Below are 20706 nucleotides of genomic sequence, written 5' to 3'. Positions count from 1 at the left end.
GCCAGTTCTGTTGGGATGCCTTTAATTTGGGCCTTCTTTCTGAATGGGCTACCATGTAATGCTTTTATCTTCTTAGTTCTTTTATGTTGCTGGAGGGAAGTTATTCACAATGTACCAAGAATTATTTTAATCAGAATGTATCCTCATTATTAAGCCTCTACTTTACCTGCCCAGAAAAGGGCCACATGGGTCAAGGGGAGTAAGGGAGATTAGACTTCAATCCAAGTCACCCCAGTGATGTCCAGTGTTGGCTCGAAGTTTGATTGGCTTTGCCTTCATCGCTCGGTAAATGCTCCTTTGCAGCTGGGACTGTTATATGAAGGCCATTCCCAGAGAGAGGAGGGCTGGTCTTTCAGTTAAGGCTGTGCCTCGAACCATGGAATCTCCTTATGAGAAGTCCTTCTTCATGTGCTGAGATCAAATTCTGTATAATAGCTACCCATTTAATACCCAGGCAGTGGGGATTTGGCAATAGAAAACACACAGTCCATGCTCTGAAAATCTCTTAAAATTATCCTGTGCTACATACAGATCGATACTTTTTTTCACTTCAAAGCCCTTTGCCATACATTCTCTCATTTAATTCTCAAACCATTAAGAAAGCCAAATAGGGGTTATTATTTTTATTTTCAAGATAAAGAAACAGAGAACTTTCGGGACTTGCTCAGTGTTGCACAGTTGGGATTGGAACGCAAGGCCTTTGTCTCTACAATGGCCAGTGTGCTCTCCACACCACCCAGATGTCATAAACGGGTTGGGCTTTCCCAAACTGGCTGTGAGTTTATCGCATATACCCTGCAGTCAGGGCCGCAGGAACGCACCATGCTTATCAGCAAAGCTGACAGCACAAGACTGCATCTGCCTTTTTCTGGTGAGAAACCCTTGGTAAAAATTGCTGCCGGTGGTGATATAATCCTATTCTGTACATTAATTGCCTTTGGCTTTTTAAAAAAATTTATGGTGGCCTGTTGCACCACTTATACCTAAACCAGCAGCCAGACACATCTTATTCCCCTCCCCCCTGACACGGTGACTGAGGCCATCGGAAGTGAAAGGGGAGCCCTGGGATCAAAGAGGCAAGAGATCATGAGGAACATAAAGCCTTCACCAGAGACTCCAAACCCAAATGTGAAGGCTGGCCGGTGAAGCCAGCAGGTGACACTCGCGCGGGGGTGGAGGGCGCTGGAGAACGTGCGCTCCTTCTCAAAGGGCATCTGGTGCCCAGCATCAGCTGACGGCTGTCATGCCTCAAATCAAGCCCAAGGTTGTCGGATCTTGAGGTGTTTATCCAAGAGGATCTGGAAATCTAGACTCTGATGCAAATTCTTCTGATTGGATTATTAAATATTAATGGCCAATTCAAACATTGTTAAGCCTAGGTAGGGTCAAAAACAAACAAATCAATTCTGTGATTCTCTTTTGCAACCTCTTCTCTTTATATTTGCAAGTAAATAATTTTTAGAAGAAATGCACCAGGACGTAAAGATGTGGTTAGAAGCGTTTTTATTACCAGCGGTGTCCTGTATCTTTTCCACACTCGTGAGAAAGACAGGTTCTTGGAGCCAGGGTGTATACAGAGCTTGGAAATTACCACTTTTAGGCAAGATCTGTTTGAATACCCACCTTTCTACTTTTGAACAACAATTTTTGCCTTTCCCCATGTCTATCCTCTGTTGGATGAGGCCCTCATGCAAAGGTTCCCCACGGCACCCACAGGCAGCAGGCTGGGGCAGGGGTTATGTATAGACCCCCCGCTCAGTAGCGAACACCACATCTTTCCTTCCCATCCAAGGAAACATAAGGGGTTCTAAATAAGTGAGAATGCTGGGAGGGGCCTTCCACTGGCCTTAATTAATTTTTTAAAAAGTAAATTCATCACAGACAGTATTCTACCTGTCATTGGTAATGGTTCACATGTGACACAGCTCACAAATTTCAGGACAACATGGTTAAGAGATGTTTCAAAAAACCAAAATAAGTAGGATATATTGCTAAGCTTTTCAGTAGATCAACACTCCCTATCACTGGTATTCTCAGACAAGGCATGGTTGATTGGGTTGATGCCCCAGTACATTCACCGTTACGGTATCAGTTACAAGGACCTTGGAAATGGCACCAGAGACACTTGGACTCTTGGGGAAAGATAAAAGAGATAAAAGACCATGTTCTCCAAAGCAATCGGTGAGTCTGCACCCAAACATTCTCACCTCCCTAACTGGCAACAGGGAGTCCGCACTTGAACTACTGTTTGGATAATGTGAAGTCAAGTCTTGCCCACCAGCATAAACCAAGAAATAAAGCACTTGCATGCTGTTTGTTCGTGTTCTTTGCTCCATGAATTGATCCAGAAGATGGAGAAGCTGAACACTAGAGCTTTCCCTGTTACCTCCTAATTTAGAATGATCTGTTTCCTTTCCACTGCATTAGAAAATGAAAATTCAAGAGGTGGGAATAGAAATCAGACTCAAGAAAGAGGAGCGAGACAAAGAGGTGCCTGGCAATCTGATACAGTATGCCTCTTGGGGGAAAGGTGTCTGGATCTCAAAGGCGGACTATCACAAAATGAGAGCAGAAGCAAGTCTATTTTTTTCCTAGGCCGCCACAGGGAACCAACCTAACCTATTTACAAGTGGTCTCAGGAGAACTCTCTTTAAATAGCTATCTTGTCACCATCCTTTTCGTCATCTTCCATGATCACTTTGGGTCTCTCGTCCCTGAGCAGTGTCACACCTGCAAAACAAAGCAACGATCTGCAATCAAGTGCCTCTAATGAAAATATTAGACAACCTTACAGCGTAGACATGGCAACCCAGAAACCTCTTAGCATCTGCAGAGCTAAGTGTTAAAGGTGCCGCCAGAGTCAGGGTGCTGGGTGCCTTATTTGGCCTGCCCAGAGGAGCTGTGACTCAATGAAGCTCAACCCTGGTGACCAGGAGACGCTCGACCTGGGAGTCAGAGGCAATGTTGACCCCCTGGTCTATGGTCTGCATTTAAGTTAGCAGCACAGGAAGACGAAAAGCAAACAGGTTTTGGAATCCACTTGCTTTGGACCTCTCATTCCGCCCCTCGCTCAGTCTGTGTTGGGCCAGTTAACACTTTCACACCTGAATTTGCTTGAATATAAAAGGAGCGCATTGATACTTATGTAAAGGGTTATTGTGCCAGTTGAACAAGAAACACAGGCTCACACCTGTGAACCCCGTGTCCGCTTCTCCTTTCACACGTGCTAATTCGGTTCCCCTTTGAAAAGAATGGGTCAGCAGCATGAAGTCAAAGATAAATACATTTTTCTAACATCTGGGGAAAAGATTGAGCTGAGGCTCTGAACATGCCATTTCTAAATGTTAGGACTGGTGGAAGATAAAGTTTACGTGGTTCAGAGCAAAAGGAGAAATTCAAGAAAGTGCAGAGAGTGTTCCTTAAGTTCTGTGGCTACAATTTTAAAAAGTTGTTCTTTCTTTATTTTTTTTTATTTTCTTCTTTGGGGGGATGAAAATACCCTTTCTTTTTGGGAATTTTAGGGAGCATCAGATAGTTGGTTTTTTAGCAGCCTTACTAGGCAAAATTCAAAACTATCCCTATGTTGGGTTCCAATATATTTTGTATTTTAGAAGTTTACTGGCCGTTGAAATTCAGAAGCCTCAGCACAATTTTCTGGACTGATCTGCCTAGTTAAGACCATCCAAGGAGGGCTGGGTGGTTCTGCTCATCCTGTAAATTGTGAAGTAAGGTCATTTTAATAAAAAGACAAAGGAAGTTGTGATTCAAAGCTAGTCCTCCATGATTTCTGTCATCTACTCCAGCCAACCACCACTGCCTTGCATCTCCCCCACCTTCTCATATTTAGAGAACTTTCAGTTCATTAAGCATTTCATAAAGATCTAAACATGAGGGTAGAAAGCTGTGCACCACAAGAGGCCTTTCTACAACACTGGACTCCATTCAACAGCAGCAAATTAATGAAAACTATGTGTTGATCTTAATGACTATTCATTTGATTCAGTTCCTAGTTTGTTCATATGGGTTCTTTACCAATTAGTTGATATTTATTGGAGGAGAAAAACAATATGAACAATTGTTCATATGGGTTCTTTACCAATTAGCTGATATTTATTGGAGGAGAAAAACAGTTTCTGGTTGAAACTGAGGATTTTGCATAAATCACTTATGAAGCACAGTGGGAGATATTTTCTCTTCTACCAGCTGCAAGGAGGTTTAGATTTTTATTTGGAATTAAGGCTATCATGGTAGGAGAAAAGAGAGTTAACTATGCTAAGCCCCCAAACTTTCTGTCCTGATTCCCTTGATGCCTTTTCACATTAAGCCAAATTTGAGTTGATTCAAAGTGGGCAAAAGTGTTTAAATTCCCAGATCAAGTCAAATTTCTGATTACTTGGGATATCCTTGAAACCTAGTCAGATGAGCATCTGGGCCAAAAAAAAGTCCTGGAATTTCAGGGAAGGGAGGAGCCTGTTTAGCCATCAAGGTCAGCCCTTTCCAAAGTAGGCTAGGCTTTCCACAGGGACATGGGAGGTAATTTCAAGTGGAAAGTGAACTAGCATTTGTATTAGTATAGTTAAGCATTATTTTTAGTGTCTTATAATGAAAAATACATATGGTAGCTCATGAAAATCTTGATTTCATGGCTGTCACCGCTTAGGGTGAGGCTGATATCAGTAGCTTCTGTGTCAGCAATATATTTTTATTCTTGATGCTTCAGATCTTCGACTTTGTTCCTTTGAAGATGAATGAGGTTTGATAAACACGGGTCTGTGGTTTAACCTAGTCCCGGTCCTCTGTTCTCCTGTGGGAAGCAGAGGTGTGTCTTCGAAGGAATGTACTCTAGAGCCAGGAAACTTTACCTTCTTTGGTGGTCATTTAACTTTGAGCAAGTCACTTCATCTGTCTGAGCCTTAGTGTATTCATCTGAGAAACTGGAGAAAAACTAAATCCTATCTCCTTCAAGGGGTGACACTGCCGGGTAAATGTAGACCAACATTCTTTGATGCTTCAGGCACACTTTTACATGAACCTCCATTAAAGCACATTTCACGTTGTAAGAATCATTGGAGAATACATCTATCCCTCCCTGCCCCACCAAAACTTGAGGGTCTTAAAGGATATTCTAGCATCTAGGACAGGGCTTGGGGTACAGTAGGGATTTAGAAAATGTCAGTTCCTACCCTTCTACTCTCTGTGGAGGAGAGTTTATGGAACTTGGCTGTTTGTTAGAACCTGGTATGCTTTTTTAAGGCCAAAGCTGTCAGTCCCAGGTCTCTGAGGGTCAACCAATTAGCCTTGTAACAAGCTATTTTAGGCCATGATCCCATTCAGAGCTGGTTACCTGCATGACAAATGTATGGGAGCCAGGGCTAAGATACCTCTTGTCCTGGCAAGCCACACCAAAGAGAATACTCTATTCCCAGCAGGACAGAAGAGGTGTCACTTTCAAAAGGACGCAACAGTCCCATTTCTCCAAGTCCATCATTGAGCTTTGATCTCCAAATATTCATAGCTCATGGGCCAGTTTTCCAAGAGGCTTCTCTTCAATGTTTCCGGCCTCAGGATTTTTACTTTCTCTGGTTCCCATTGCCACAGACCTTCACTAAAGACTTCTTTGTCTTTTAAGCAGGTCTTGGCTACTCAGATCTTATTAATCACAACCCAGTGCACCCTGCCATGTGGTCACCAAGATGGGGGGCCCTGGCAAATGTGGGCCAAGGTGGGAGCAAACCTTGGGTTGGCAAGGAAACCGGAGATGATTCCTCACTGAGGAGTTGCCTGGCAGTTGGAGCCTGTCAGATAAGCTCATTAACCTAGGGGAATGAAGGTAGTTAGCAAGAGGTTTAGAAGAGAGAGATAATCCTTGTCCAGTCTTCACTTGCCAAGGGCTAATGAGAGGAGATGTCTCCAGAGTGCATTTGTCTGTGAGTTCCTCTCAACACCCTTATTAGAACCACTATGAGTCTCTCTGAACATCTGCCAAAGGCTCTATCCTTATCAGCTTAACTAGCATTCCGATTACTGCCAAATCTTTAGATACTAAAAGGCTCTTCAAAAATAAAGTGCTTCAGCTAATATGCTAATAAAAGCTAGAATCATAGAACACCATCTATAATTGCAAATGCAACAGAGATTTGCTGATTCAAGGAATTCCATAATGTGTATAGAGTCCATGGATATACAGCCTCCCTCTCCAGCTCTGTGTACTTTGCCCTGTTTGAGAAACATTTTTTTTTTATTCAACTAGGAAGCTGCTCTCCTAAGATGTGGATATTGGGATGCCGACAGCATCCACTGCCAGAGAAACAGGGCTCAACATTTTAGGAAGTCCCTTGAATCAGTAGGTTTATATGGAAAGGTTAAACACTGTGGCTAGGAAAATTCTCACCTTTAGAAACGGTTTGAGTAATCTGAAGGAATATCAGGTTGAGGGGAATGGAGAGGAACTGACATTTATTGAGGACTTTCAAAAAACCAGGATCTGTGCTAAGTGCTTTATGTGCTTTATTTAATTATGTTAACAATCCTGAGAGACAGATTTTATGGTCCTGCTTTCAGAGATGGATGGAATGAAGGAGGCTCTTTTGTTTGTGCTAGTTGCCTGGGGTCACAAAGCTAGAATGATCAGAACCAGATATCAAACTTAGACCTTTCTGACTGCAAAGCCCATGTTCAATGCTGTGTGCTAAGGTGACTCTCTGCCCATAAATATTTTTGTTCCTCTACCAAGTCTTTCCCTAGGAGGACTTCAATAAAAACCAATATAAGAATGGGTAAAAAATAAAGTCTCCTAATGGAGAACTTGGAATTGCAGAATTGTGATTTCCAAATAGAATATCAAATCAACAGATACTTACTGAGTATTGCCATATAGAAGGGACTGGACTAGATATCAAGGTCAATACCAGCACAGTTCTCATGAATTCATCAACTGTAAGTCAATGTTAAGAACAGCTACAATAATGGCAGCAAGAGCCATAAAGATCATACTGAAAGAGATGACAAAGTCTTGGTATTTGCATGCCCGTGTCTACTACAGAGTTAGTTCAGAATAGAAAAGATTCATTTTGGACTTGGAGGAGTCTGTTAGCTGAGACTCTGAGCTAGCTGAGTGAGTCTTCAAAGGTGACTGGAACCAGGACAGAGGCAGAAGTGCAGGAAATGTGTGATGGGTTGGAGGATCAGTGCAGGTAGGAATGCATGCAGCTTATGAGAAGCATGTTTGAGGCAGTTCAGATCCTGCCAGTTGGTCTTCAGTCCATTTCTCCAGAGAAGTGCCTCCTCAGGCTCCATGCCTCCTTGCCTGGCTCTGCTCCACAGAAATCAGTAACCTTGTCTGTACCCCTGACTGCCTATTCATGATGTCTTCTTCTGAGCCTTCTTTCAATTTTTTTCTTTAGTAAATAAAATAATGGGGAAACATAGTTCTATGACAACAAAATCCCATCTCCCCAAGTGTCCCTTCTGGATTGCCGTAGTGCCAAAAGTCCCAGCTATACCACAGTACAGTGAAAAACTGCCCACAGGTGAGACAGACCTGGCTTAGAGCCCCAGCTCTGCCACATCACTGTGTTTGATCCTGAACATAATTTGGCCCATTTATCTGTCCACCTAATCATCCCGTCATCAATCCAACCAATCAGCCAAGCAGCTATCCATCCATCAATGCCATCCACAGAAGACTTTAAGTTACTTAAATTCTCTTTCAGTTTTTTTTACCTATAAAGGGAGTTAACAGCTACCTTTCTTGTGTTATTAAGCTGATTTTAAGAAATCCATGGGACATACCAAACTCAATACCTAATATTTAGTAGGGTCTCAATAAACATTAGTACATTTTCTTCTCTGCCACCACCCTCCAAATATCTATAACACACACACACACACACACACACACACACACACACACACACACACTCAGTCTTATAATCTAATCATGAGTATATATGTCTTATTCCCCAACCTCCACATAAAATTCTCAGGGACAAGACTATATTTCACTATTTTGTCTACTGCATAGTCTGCGCTGTGCACAGAGTTCAGCAAGATTTTTGAGTTTGATTTGACACATATTAAGATAGCTCTCATGAAGATGATACTTTCAGCATAAAAAAAAAAGAAATCTTGCCATTTGCAATGATGTGGATGGAACTAGAAGGTATTATGCTAGGTGAAATAAGTCAATCAGAGAATGACAATTATCATATGATCACATTCATATGTGGAATTTAAGAAACAAAACAGAGCATCATAGGGGAAGAGAAGGAAAAATAAAACAAGACAAAATCAGAGAGGGAGATAAACCATAAGAGACTCTTCATCATAGGAAGCAGACTGACGGTTGCTGGAGGGGAGGGTAACTGGGTGAGGGACACTAAGGAGGGCACATGATGTAGCGAGCACTGGGTGTTATGTAAGACTGATGAGTCATTGAACTCTACCTCTGAAACTAATAATACATATGTTAATTAATTGAATTTAAATTACAAAATAAAATAAATTAATATTTTATTATGGGAGATTTCACATTTTCATATGTATATAAAACTATATAATTAATACTTACTAACATTGTGTCATTTGTTTTATCTAATTGTCTTTATTTTTCAGTATTGTAAAGCAAATTCCCTGTAACGCTTCTGTATGTGTCTCCAGCACTAAAAGCTTTTTAAAACCATAACTAAACTGCCATTATCATACCTGACAAAATTAACAATAAATACTCAATTTCATCTAAGAAAAAAGATGATACTTTCAGGGATTGTTTCTATAATTTGTTACTAAAGATAGATCTCGCTATTTCTGCATCTCTCTTTCTCTTCTTCTCTCCCTCCCTCTCTCTCTCTCTCATTGAAGATTTGGTCAATACAGCCAGCCAGATGTCTTGGGAGAATCAGCCATCAGTCGTAGGATGCATGATCCATGGAAAGCTGGGGAGGAGGGTATGTCAACTCTTTTCAAGGACCCACTGACATTTCTATTTCATTGGCTCAGTGGATCCGACCAGTTCTGCCGAAGCACGAGGAATACCCTGAATTCCTGGCAGCCCCTGGGGGAGCTGCCAGGGAAGGTAAGCCTGAAAGCCAGCAGTAAATGCTGCTCCCCCCCCACCCCCCCAGAGCGCTTCTGTGTGACACAGCTTGCTGGGCCAGGACAGAGGCCATGCCCGTGGCACCTCCAGATGGTAAGTTTCCTGACCTGGTCCCATCACCCCCTGCAAATGCTTTGCACCAGCCCTTTTACCTGCTGCAAAGGGGGACACGTGCAGGGCAGGTGTGTCTTTTCTCCTTGGTTTTTTCTGTTCCAAGTCAGTGTTATGAAGAGCTGGATTCATTTTGCCCTTTGGGTGTCTCTCTTGAATGTCGTATCTTTTAAGTAAGTGTTCTGAAAGCACACCTGCGTGGTTAGGGGAACAGACGGAGAAACAGGGTCATATACATATATCCTGATACATAGGACAATGCATGCATATTTGCACATATCCCTAGTGATGGTAGTCAATATAACTTTTCAAACTTATTTTAATAAAAGCTTTTTTTATGTTAGGAATCAGTATCTGTTGAGGTGATGCAAAGGGTTTCGCATGCCTGATTTTGTTTTAGCGTGACAAAACCCTGAGGAACTTAATATTACTGTCACTATCACCTATCTGAGGAAGGCGAGGCACGGAAAACATGGCCACAGTAACACAGCTCGTAGGGGTCGGACCCAGGAAGCGAGCCCAGGTCTGTCCGCCTGCGGGGTCCATCCTCCTTAGAGCAGTGGATCATTTGCTGCTCTGCAAGCCACATGCTCTGCTCTTCAGGGACTTACGTGCCTTCTCACCTCTCCCACATGTGACATTTTTCTCCATCATTTACAAACTGTCTGACATCAGCCTCCTCTACACAACTTTCCACAATTCCCTGCCCAGGCTGAGCTCCCGGGGTCCTTATGGAAGGACCTCATTGTGGCCTTACCACTTACTGCGTATTTCAGCCATGTATGCGCTTCCATTATTTCTTATAAAACTGACAGTTCCTTCTCAGGAAACTCTGTGTTCTATTTGTTTTGTCTCCCTCCAAGTGGGTTGTGAGTGGTGAAGACACTAAATCAATGGCCCAGAGGGAAGGAGAAAAGGAAATAAGAACAAACAAAACTTTGCGGAAGCGAGAGAGTCACAACATCACACATGAGGTTGTTATGGAGACACGGTAGCTGTTCCCCAAACCATTTTGCTTTTCTCCTGGGCACACACACACCTGGGCGGCATCTCGCTGCCTCCCTTGCAGTCAGGTGAGGTTTGTGACTGAAGGAAGTGATGTGGGCCACTTTGGGGTCTGCCAGTCTTTCAGTCTATTCTGCCCCACCCCCCACCACCCCTTGTATCCCCCTCAGCCCCATGCCTGCTGGATGCTAATGCTCATGGCGACTTTGAAAGCCACGTGCTGGTGATGTCCAAACCTCCATCAGCCGGAGTCCCTGAATTACCGTTTGGAGCAGAACCTGCCTCCCCAACTCACACTACTGATGAGTGAAAAAAACCTTGTGTTGTGCCACTAACATTTTGGAATTTATTTGATATAGCAGCTGGCCATACTGTGATGAAGACAGGTGCAGGGAGAGTACCAGTGATTTAAAAACACCCAAGTATGTAAGGAAAAGTTGTAAGACCAATGTGATCTAGTGGTAGTGGCTCCTCTTCACAGACGTGCAAACTGACCTCATTGTCCATTACCTGGTATAAAAGGTGGGATGTGCAGTGCTGGTGTATCTTTTCTCCTTGGCTTTTTTTGGTCTGATTCAACATTCAGGGCAACCTGTGCATTTTTTCCCTTTCTTGGCTTCTTTTTGAGATCACAGTCTTTAATGAACTGGTCTGAAAGGTCATCTGATGTTGATACGATGCAAAGAAAAAAAAAGAATATAACATGAGTAAGGGTCACTCACAAACTGGTTGGTTTCCAAGTACTTGTAGAAGCCATTTGGTCTGAAAAAGAAAAGGATTTATATATTTTGGCCTAGCGTACAGAAGACTTCCGTAGCCTTGCACAAATACATGGTATAAAACAGAAAACTGGGATAGTCTATAAAACTCCAAATGAAGAGAGCTCCAGTGGCCAGATAATCAAAGCAAAGAAGAACTTTAAAATATAGTTAGGCAAGCCACAGAGTGGGTTTGAGTTGAATTTCTGATAGAATAGGTTTTCTTTGCTAAATGCTCTTAATCTTTGCTCAAGGCTTGCTCTCTTGAAGACTGCATGGGCCAGTGCAGAGCCGTGCACGCTCTCCAGGCTTGTAATAAGGTTCTCCACAAATTCCTCACCTGCCTTCATTTCTGTGGCCAGCCAGGTCATGCTGACCATTCACGCTTGCCTTTAGCATTGGCCTCTTCATCCACTTCCCCACTGGCAATCCAATTCTCCCATTTGCCCAGCCTCACTCCAGGTCCTCTTGTCTTCTTACTCAGCTCTTTACCTTCCTCAGTCCCCCGAGCTCGTGAAGCTTGGACTCTACATCATGTCCATCATATGTCAGTGTGTGTGATGAGTCCAATCTGATCACTCCTTGCCCATGCCCAGAGAAAGTATGTTCTCTGCTCCATCTGACTCCTCAATGCTTTGGCTGATGGTGTGCTTCTTTGAGCATCTCTGTCATTGTTCTAGACAATGACACTTGTTTATTCTATCAGGTTTTATCTCCTGCTCTTGACAGAGCCTTCTTGGAGATTAAGGGTTATATCCTTTTGATAATTTTATTCTTAATTGCCTCTCCCTCCCATAAATGCATTTTGAATGGATAGGTGGAGTGGACTGATCCAAGTTCAGTTGCTGACTCTGTCACTTGTTAGTTCTGAGAACTTGGGCCTTAATTTCTAAGAACTTTAATATTTTCTCAACTTTAAAGTGGGGATAATTTTAAATCAGTGTGTGTGTGTGTTTGTGTGTGTTTGTGTGTGTGTGTGTGTGTGTGTATGACAGAAACAGAGAGAGAGAGGACTACATTTGTTAATGTTGGTAAACAAGTTGTTACATTTGATATATTTTAGATCTCCAAAAGAATGTTCACTCTGGTCATTGCTCAACCCCTAACCTTCCACAAAATCCAAAGGAAAGCCTACCTTCCTGCGCTGTCTCCATAAGTCTTCCCCAGTCCTGGGTGTCCTTTCTCATTTTCTGGATATCCACAGGAGTTTTGCTCATGTAACACATTTTCTGCATATGTCTTCTCTGCCTTCTTTGATGACAGGTATCTTGTGTTTTTATCCCCTTACAGCAATTAATAAATATTTGTTGAATGTGTGCTTGAATGAATGAACTCAAGCATGTTATGTATAAGGAGAGAGTCTATTAGGGTTCAAAGAAGCCACAGACAATGAAGCTTTCTGTCTTCTCTGGAAACTCTCTATGGCCTGGTTACAGTCTTATACATCTACAACTGTGAATGGATTTGGGGAAATTCAGAGATTAATTGGAAATGTTCGGCCCCTTCTTCTTTTCCTTCCTCCCTTCTTTCTTTTTTCCTCTGTTCCTTTTTTTTTAAAAGATTTATTTATTTATTTATTTTTAAAGATTATTTATTTATTTATTTATTTATTTGACAGAGAGGGCGAGCACAAGCAGGGGGAACAGCAGGCGTGAGAGAAGCTGGCTCCCCGAAGAGCAGGGAGCCCGACTCAAGGCTGGACCCCCGGACCCTGGGATCCCCGAAGGCAGACGCTTAACTGACTGAGCCACCCAGGTGCCCCTCTCTCTGTTTCTTTTTTATGTAAATATTCAGGTCAGTGTCTTTAAAATGTGGAGGATTAAAAGTGTCAAACCTGTTCCCTTCAGTTTCGTGGGTCTAGACATAACCTGTGTCATTCATAATGTATTTATTTGACAAACACTGATGAAGCTCCTCCTCTATGCCAGGCCTTGAGCAAGATTCTAGGACGAAAAAGACAAATAAGAAATAGTCCTTCCTTTCAAGTTGCTATGGTCTATTGGGCTTTATGTCTAGATGGTCTTTTATTTTAGAAAACCCAATATACGTGAGAAAACTACCATTAGAAATACTTAGTAACCACACGTTATTAGGCCTGCATCATCCAAAGATCACAGTGCATAACCAAAAATCAAAGAGCATCATTCCCTTCAGCCATATATAATAGTAATAGATATTTCCTTTCCCCTAAAGGATTTGAATAATTCCATCCAATCATTTCAATTTAATAAACATTTATTGAGATCATACTGCATGTAAGGCACTGAACCATGTGCTTTTAAGTTTACATATACAAAAAAACAGAGGTGAGAGGGAACTTTATTGAGTACTTTTATATACCAGATGATTTCACATCCTTCTAGTGTGTGGGAATGACCAACACCTTCTCTGATTCGTCAATGCCTGTGTTTTACGAGTTGTTAAATATTCATAGCATATCCTAAACACACAATCTCATTTAGTTCTCGCACTAAGCCCACAAGGAAGGTGTACAATTATCCCCAATTTGCCGATGAGGAAACTGACATTTAGAAGGCCAGATGAAAGGCTAAAGGTCACATTCCTGGCAGGTTATGGCATCAGGAGTAAGTTCAGGCTCTTGAGACCATGTTTCTTTTTTTTCTTCTTTTTTAATTTAAAAAAATTCTTTATTTAAATTCAGTTATTTATTATTAGTTTCAGGGGTAGAATTTAGTGATTGATCAGTTGCATACAACACCCAGTGCTCATTTCATCAAGGGCCCTCCTTTAATGCCCATCACCCCATTATCCCAACCCCCCACCCCCTCCCCTATGTTTCTTAATGCCTAGCTGAAAATGCAATTTTAAAAATTTATTGCCACATAGCACAATTTCTCCCCATATCATACATACCATAGACATTTGTTGAATGAATAAATATTGCTCAGAATGGGTGTTGCCCAGCTGTGGGGTCTCTGGAAGTACAGGCTGGATATGGACCAGTCATGGGTCACCATTCCAGCCCAGGATGCGACTCAGTACACAGTACAAGGCATTTGCTTCAGTTTTGACTTTTACTTCAATTGCACTTTTTCCCACTTTTGGAGAAATCCTGAACATAAACTATCTTGATGGCAAATGCGGGGCGGGGGGGGAGTCATAACCAGGCGAGACATAAACAAAGGCTATGAATATGCAAAAGGCCCATCCATCAAACGTCTGAGTGTCTCATTTTTAGAAATGGGTAGAGGCAGAAATGTTTCTGGTATTTTCATTACAAAGGTTATGCAAAAAGTCAGTTCTGGAAAGGAAACAGATTGACAATAAAGCAGAAAAAGGCTATTTAAAATTCTGTCTTGATAGGCAAAGAGAGATATTTGAAATATTTTATTGGCACTGCACATGGGGTGTAAGTGTGCCGGCAAATACTGGAAACAAGCTCTGTTGCCACATTCCATTTATTGCCTCAAAAATGCTCTGCCTGGGACTTGGTCAGACCCAAAAAAGAGGACAATGCCTTTCTCTCTTTTTGTAACTCTGATGAACCTCTCTCCAGTGCTCCTGCTAATATTCACACGGCAGACCCCACAGAGTCATGGCTATTTGCCTGTCCATCTGGTGTTGGCTGTCACCGGAAGGTACACACGATCGGGTTTCAGGGGGCCTCCCTTTGACTTGCAGAGAATGGCAGAGACCCCTCCTTTCTGATTTCTACTACTGACATTCACATTGGAGCTTTTACCTAAGTGGTCACAACGAGGGTCTAGCTTGTCCAGTCTGTCTTCTGGGAGCTCCAATGGCTGCATTTGTTCAGTGGACATCATCGAAGGAGATGTTTCTTGGGCAGCACTATGGAAGTATAAGAAACAAGACTATTAGGGTGTCCTCTGTTCATTTGTTCACTTATGAAATGAGTATATTTATTGATCACTTACTATTACATTCTCAATTTAATCCTATTTTTCAAATCTACTTCTTTTATTACCTGCTAGAAGTTCTAACTGAAGATTTAAGTCAAAATGAATGAAACACACACACACAAACACACACACACACACAGATTTATCGGTAATTGCCGTGCACCAAATGTTCAATATTTATGTTCTTTCAGAGCACTGTGGGAGTTTCAGAATGAATACTTGTCAATTCTGAATTAGAAATAAGTTAGCTGAGAATTACAGAAACTCTTGATTAAATCTTGTTTGTATTTTTCTGTTGAGTTCTGCAAAATAAGATTATGCCTACTTTGCAGATGAAGAAACCAAGGATCAGAAAATACAATTAATTTATTTAGTCACACAATTATTAAATAGCCAAGATCCAAATTTTTAAACAGCCTGGATCTAAATCCAGTTCTGAAGACTTCCAGTAGACACCCAAGACTCTCAGACAGTGATTCCTTTGAATGCAAATTGAACTAAGCCTCTGGTTTTCTATCATTACATGCTATATTTTATATGCATGTATGTTTTACAAATATATAGCATGAAATGTATACTATAAAATAACTATAAAGTAATAAGATTTGTAGGAAAAAAATCTAGCTCTTGAAATGGATCCTTATTATTTTCTCCCTAGAGATTCTGACACTAGAGCAAGTCTGCTCCCTCTTCCCCCCATTTTTCCTAAACCACAAATCCATTGAACTTTCCAGAGCTATTAGCTGTAGCCATTGTCCAGGAGGAGTGGAAATCCAGAATGGACATGTGACAAGTCTGAATGAGAAATGCATTAGTTGAGACTTACAGAATCTGATTCTGTTTCTTTCTGATAATTTATTACTCATGTCTCATCATAATAAGAATGTTTAGAGAGGAATAAGATTAAAATGACCCAAACCGATCCTCTTTTCTTAAGATTCCTGGATCACTGGCATGCAGATGAACACAGGGACTAGTGGTGTTAACATTTCAGGCTCATAGAACGAGTTCAACTCTGTCGTCTTCTGAGGAATAAGCCAGTTTTTCTCCAGGAAGGCTGGAGGGCCTCTCCCCACCACCCACCATGAGCTGAGATCACTGCATAGCAGATGGAGCTGTTCACGGATTACTTGACCCTGGCTTTTAGTGTCACTCTGAGCAGCCTGAATGTACTGAGTGACTTTGGCAGAAATCAATTCCGACCATTGTTTTAGTGTTTGCATAGAGACTGCCAGCTCCCTGGGACCATATGTTGCTCACTTGGGTGGCCAGCCCCCACCTGCTTGAGCAGAGAGGGGAGTTATGGAACCATCAGTCGGGATGAGTGGGCTCAGTGCTGAGGCCTAGAGGTGAAGTGACAGCCTCAAATACGGACTGTGCACCTACTTAACCAATCTTCGTCCTCTTTGGGCAGAAAATTGTCGGCTCTGTCCTTGACTTTATGCTGAAAATCACCCCATGGAGGACCTAGTCAAGAAATACTCATTCCCCAGAAGGACAGCTGAGGCTCAAAGACATCGAAGTCACCTAGTATTAGTGGCACGCTCAGAGTCAAGAGTGATCATTTGAACCCAGGCCTCCTGCCTTCTATTCTAGGTCCCCTCTGGCAATGGTCGCCCTCTCCCTTTCTCCATCCACAGTCAGCTCTTCTTTGTACTTGGATCACATGGCCGCTCCTGTGTGCTCAATAGCGGGTTATTTAATTTGAATCTGAGCTTTCGAGTTCCAATGGATCTAGGTAAAATCTCAGCTCTCTACTGAAAAAGGTGTATGACTTTGATGAAGTAGCTAAATCTTCATGATGTAGTGAGGGTAAATGGAGCCCAAGTAGGATATAATCATGTTTGCCCTTTCTTCCTACAAGTAACAGCTGCTATGCTAGAATGAGCAAAGCCTAGCAACCTTGTGGTGCACCTGTCGATAGGCACCCAGAGACATAGGTCCCTCTCTGTCCCCCATCCCGTTCCTAGCCTCTCTGTTCCTACCTGTAAAATAGAGATAACAGCATCTACCTCACAGAGTTACTATAAGAGTGAACTAGAACAGCTCCCGGCTTTGCACATTGTGGGTACTCCATCCATGGCAGTCATTGCTCTGTAGCTGATGAAGACCAGCTTGTATAACCAAAACGTACTAAAATGATCAAATCTTTCATTTTCATCTAGATGCTGAACCACGGGAGAGCCAGGCTTCATTGGAGCAAAACGGTTTTCACAGTACTGGACTTGAGAGAGAGAAGCCTGCCCCTAACAGGGGAATCGTGCAAGTGTTAGAAGTCCCTGGACAAGACAAGGGCACATGCTTCATCCCCAAGATAGCACCTAGTGTCCACGTGGGAAACACCACTGTTTTAAACCAGTGTGGTTGCAAGGATGCTGGTGGTGGACTGCCAGGCCTCCGTGGGCTAGGGGGCTGAGAGATGGTTTTCAGATTGCGGATTTTACAGCGCAAAAATACCCTGTGCTGGGCAGGGTTGTGTTTTGCCCAGGGGATTAGAAGAGACTTTTATCGTGGATGATGTCATTAAGCTCTTCTGGGCAGGAAAGCTGCACACAAAGAAAGGAACAAGTACATGAGGAGACAGAGGTTTGGTATAGCATCCCCTTATTAGTAACTGTTGTTTTACTTGCCTGCTGAGTGTTAGTATAAGATGACCCCGTCTCCCTGTCCACTTGCCATTCCTCTCCTCAGTGAGAAGGGCTGTGCTTGACGAGTCAGCTACTGTTAGACGCGAGCCAGTCTAATTCTTGAACTGAGAAATGGAATATTTTCGGGGCGCCTGGGTGGCTCAGTGGGTTAAGAGACTGCCTTCGGCTCAGGTCATGATCCCAGAGTCCTGGGATGGAGTCCTGAGTCCCCGTCCTTCCTTGGGTGCCCTGCTCAGAAGGGATTCTACTTCTCCCTCTCCCTCTGCCTGCCGCTCCCCCTGCTTGTGCTCTCTCTCTCTCTCTGGCAAATAAATAAATCTTAAAAAAAAAAAAAAAGAAATGAAATTTTTCCACTTACGATTGCAGACCCTGCCCCGTGCTTGCCTTTTGTGAATTCAGCCTCCCCACGCCAAGCACCGGCCAGAGGACCTTGCTCTGGTCATGCTGCCCGGGAAGCTTTCATCATCTCCCTCAGCAGCTCACTGAAATTTGGGAACTTCTGAAGCTCTGGCTCTTTCTTTCATACCTAAATACCCAGTCCCTTGGGTCTTCAGATTCCAACCAGGGGCTAGGGCCTTACAAGGTGCCTTGCAGGTATTGCATGAACCGTTCTCTAGTACAAAGGTTTGCGACCTTTTAACATTCTCTAGCTATTTATTGTGTGTTCGGTGTGGTCTCTGAATTTTAACACTCACACAGTGATGATGATTTGGATGCTATCAGGCTGCCCACCCTCACCCAAAAAGCCTGGGGCCACATGAGCCGTGGAAATCAGGGATTTTTTCCTACGTGACACCCTTAAGAGGGGTTGCAGGAAGCACCCTAATCACACGCACTAATTCTGTAGCAAAAATATGAACATTTGCACTAAATAACACAAATAAAAACTACACCAAGATTCATATCCTCTCAGCTCAGGTCTTGCTACCAAATAAATTTATGTTGAACTTAACAACCCAAAACTTCTGGTCTTCAGAGTTTTTCAGATTTCTCAATTAGAGAATAAAGGATGGTGGGTCTGTATTAACGTTCTCGATGCCGTTTGAGAGAATGAGGGTGGCTTGGTTGTAGCATGTACAAGAAGGAAACCAAGTGATAGGATTTCAGGGGTTTGAGGAGGTTTTCAGACCCTGATATTAAACTCTAGCAACTTCCTCTTGCTAATTTTTACATTCCTTTTCACAAGGGACAAAGCCTCCCCCCCCCCCCCCCCCACAGAGAGACACTTACAAATGCAAATACCACTGAGGGAGGAGATATATTAACTGACATCACACAATACACAAGGTCACCTGTGCATTTAATGACAAGAGTCACCTTCTCTTTTGAGAACAGGAACTGGGAGATCAGGGGACTGGGAAGGAACTCCACCAGACTGCAGAAGGACAGACGAGCCAGAGCAGGGGGCTACAGCTGAAGACGGGGGTGGGAGGGGGAGCCCACCTCCACCAGCACAGAGCCAGCTCCCAGTTTAGGGCAGGAGTACCAGTTCCTCAGCTAAAAAACATTGGTCAGTTCAGTCTGAGGTCAGAAGTAGGTTTGCGCATTTTGTCCTTTCTCTAAATACTGAGTAAGTTCCTTAGTTGGATGTTAGAATATGAAGTTTAACTCAAGGCCACTGACTGCAAGCATTTGGTGCAATATGGGGTAGAAGCAAAAGTTTGGTTACTTGTACCACGCTCTAGCTGGGTGAACTTGGGAAAGTGGTATGCCCTCCTGGAAACTTAGTTTCCACATCTGTAAAATGGGCTGATGGTGGCTCTTCTCCAGGATTGAGAGTGTTCACAATACAGCGTGTGTAGGGTTTCCAGCCCAGATCCCAGTGCATGCTGACACTTTAAGTAAAGTGTAGGTTGCTTTGTTTGTTCTTCGCCATCCTCCCCTTGTGGTTATGGCATGTGTATCTTAACCGAACCATTGGAGCCATCTCCTGGCCCCATCCCTGGCCTTCTCCAAAGCTAATAATGAGATTAGAGCGATCCAAGGTACAAACCAATGGCAGGGCCCCCCCTTTCCAAGTCTGGGGAACATGGTACTACTGATTCTTAGGAGCAAGCTGACACGTGGCTTAATCGTAATGAAATTCTAAAAAATTCTAAAGAATTTCCCCAAAGTAATCAGCTCTGGATTTACCTGATGGAATAAAAAGTTAGGTTATGTCTACAGCCCAGTGTGGTATCTGATTATGTACAATTCATATCCTTTGTCAAATCTCTTTTTAACTAGAGGATTTAATTCAGGTCAAAAAGTACTACGTTTTAAAATCAAGTTTGTTCATTAAAAGATTAAATTTGCAGTATTCCTCCTAGGAGTGACTCTTCCTTGAAGTAGGGCACGGAAAGGGTTTTTTGGTAAGCACACTCGCCCCAGCCTCCCACACTGTGCGAATATGCAGATACACCAATGTTCCTCCCTGGAACTTAGCAATTTAATTTGCAAGAATTCTGACTCTCACAGAATTCAGAACTCTACCTCCCTTAGAAAAAATGTCTTGAAGATGATGACTTTTCCTGCTCCCCACCTAGCCCCAGTTTAGCCTTGCACCAGAAAGCACCCCCCTGCACGACCCGCGCCCCCCCCCCCCCCCCCCCCCCCCGCCTTTGCTCCACTAGCTGCAGCCCTCTTTGTCCCAGCAACCATAAGGAAGCTGTAACTTACTGGAAATTTGCTTTTCTTGCCACGAAAGTTCTTGGAGTAAAAATTGGAAACACTTACCAATGAGTGCAGGCACTGGGTGAGGCGAGAGATGGGGAGGGCAAGCCTCCTCCCTGAAGCTGGGCCGGCTCTTCTGCTGCAGCCGCTGCTTGCTGCCCGGCTCCAGTTCCTCTTATCTAGGGACCAGCTGCTGCCGTTGCCATGGGGATGCTCCGTTTCACAGGCGCCAGGGCAAGGGGGATGGAGAGGAAAGAGGACTAATCTCGCTGTCTCTGCTCCCAACTGCAATAATTGTCCATTTCAAAAACACAATACAGAGTTGTGCTTTGAGTACCTAGTGTGCAAGCCTGGAGAGATCTAGACAAGCCAGCTAGAACCACCCTATGCAGCAGGGTTTTTTGTTTTTTGTTTGTTTGTTTGTTTTTTGGCCTGACTTTGCAAATGTGGAAGCTGAGGCACAGTTATATTAATTAAGTGACTTGCCCACAAGGTGACTCAGCTAATTTTAACCCTCAGATCTACTTGAGTGTAAATTCACAGTACTTTCACTCACC

The 20706-nt window shown here is 43.1% G+C and overlaps 1 protein-coding gene across 2 annotated transcripts; it reads right to left on the bottom strand.

The window, feature by feature from the left end:
- Nucleotides 1–1496: 1496 nt before the first annotated feature.
- On the bottom strand, nt 1497–20310 carry PPP1R17 (protein phosphatase 1 regulatory subunit 17). 2 transcript variants are annotated; one of them, XM_027574397.2, is made up of 5 exons: nt 20213–20310; nt 14672–14778; nt 10721–10873; nt 9247–9399; nt 1497–2730 (listed from the first exon to the last, which is right to left on the bottom strand). In XM_027574397.2, exons 2-5 carry the CDS (start codon nt 14751–14753, stop codon nt 2651–2653), a joined length of 468 nt encoding a protein of 155 aa, XP_027430198.2. In that variant the 5' UTR covers nt 14754–14778; nt 20213–20310; the 3' UTR covers nt 1497–2650. The 2 variants fall into 2 exon arrangements, with proteins under 2 accessions (XP_027430198.2, XP_027430199.2); XM_027574398.2 differs by lacking the exon at nt 20213–20310 and adding an exon at nt 17856–17982.
- Nucleotides 20311–20706: the final 396 nt, after the last annotated feature.

This window comes from Zalophus californianus, chromosome 12 (genome assembly GCF_009762305.2).
Source record: "Zalophus californianus isolate mZalCal1 chromosome 12, mZalCal1.pri.v2, whole genome shotgun sequence".
In the NCBI taxonomy this organism is placed as follows: domain Eukaryota; kingdom Metazoa; phylum Chordata; class Mammalia; order Carnivora; family Otariidae; genus Zalophus; species Zalophus californianus.
This window is presented reverse-complemented; position numbering and strand designations above follow the sequence as displayed.

Excerpts from the sequence above, each read along its gene's own strand:
- PPP1R17 (XM_027574397.2), bottom strand. The coding sequence starts at position 14,753 with ATGATGTCCACTGAACAAATGCAGCCATTGGAGCTCCCAGAAGACAGA. Across the intron at positions 10,874-14,671 it reads CCCTCGTTGTGACCACTTAG|ATGACCTTTCAGACCAGTTC; the intron begins GTAAAAGCTCCA and ends TATCAACATCAG. Across the intron at positions 2,731-9,246 it reads CGTGTCCCCCTTTGCAGCAG|GTGTGACACTGCTCAGGGAC; the intron begins GTAAAAGGGCTG and ends TTTGTTTTGCAG.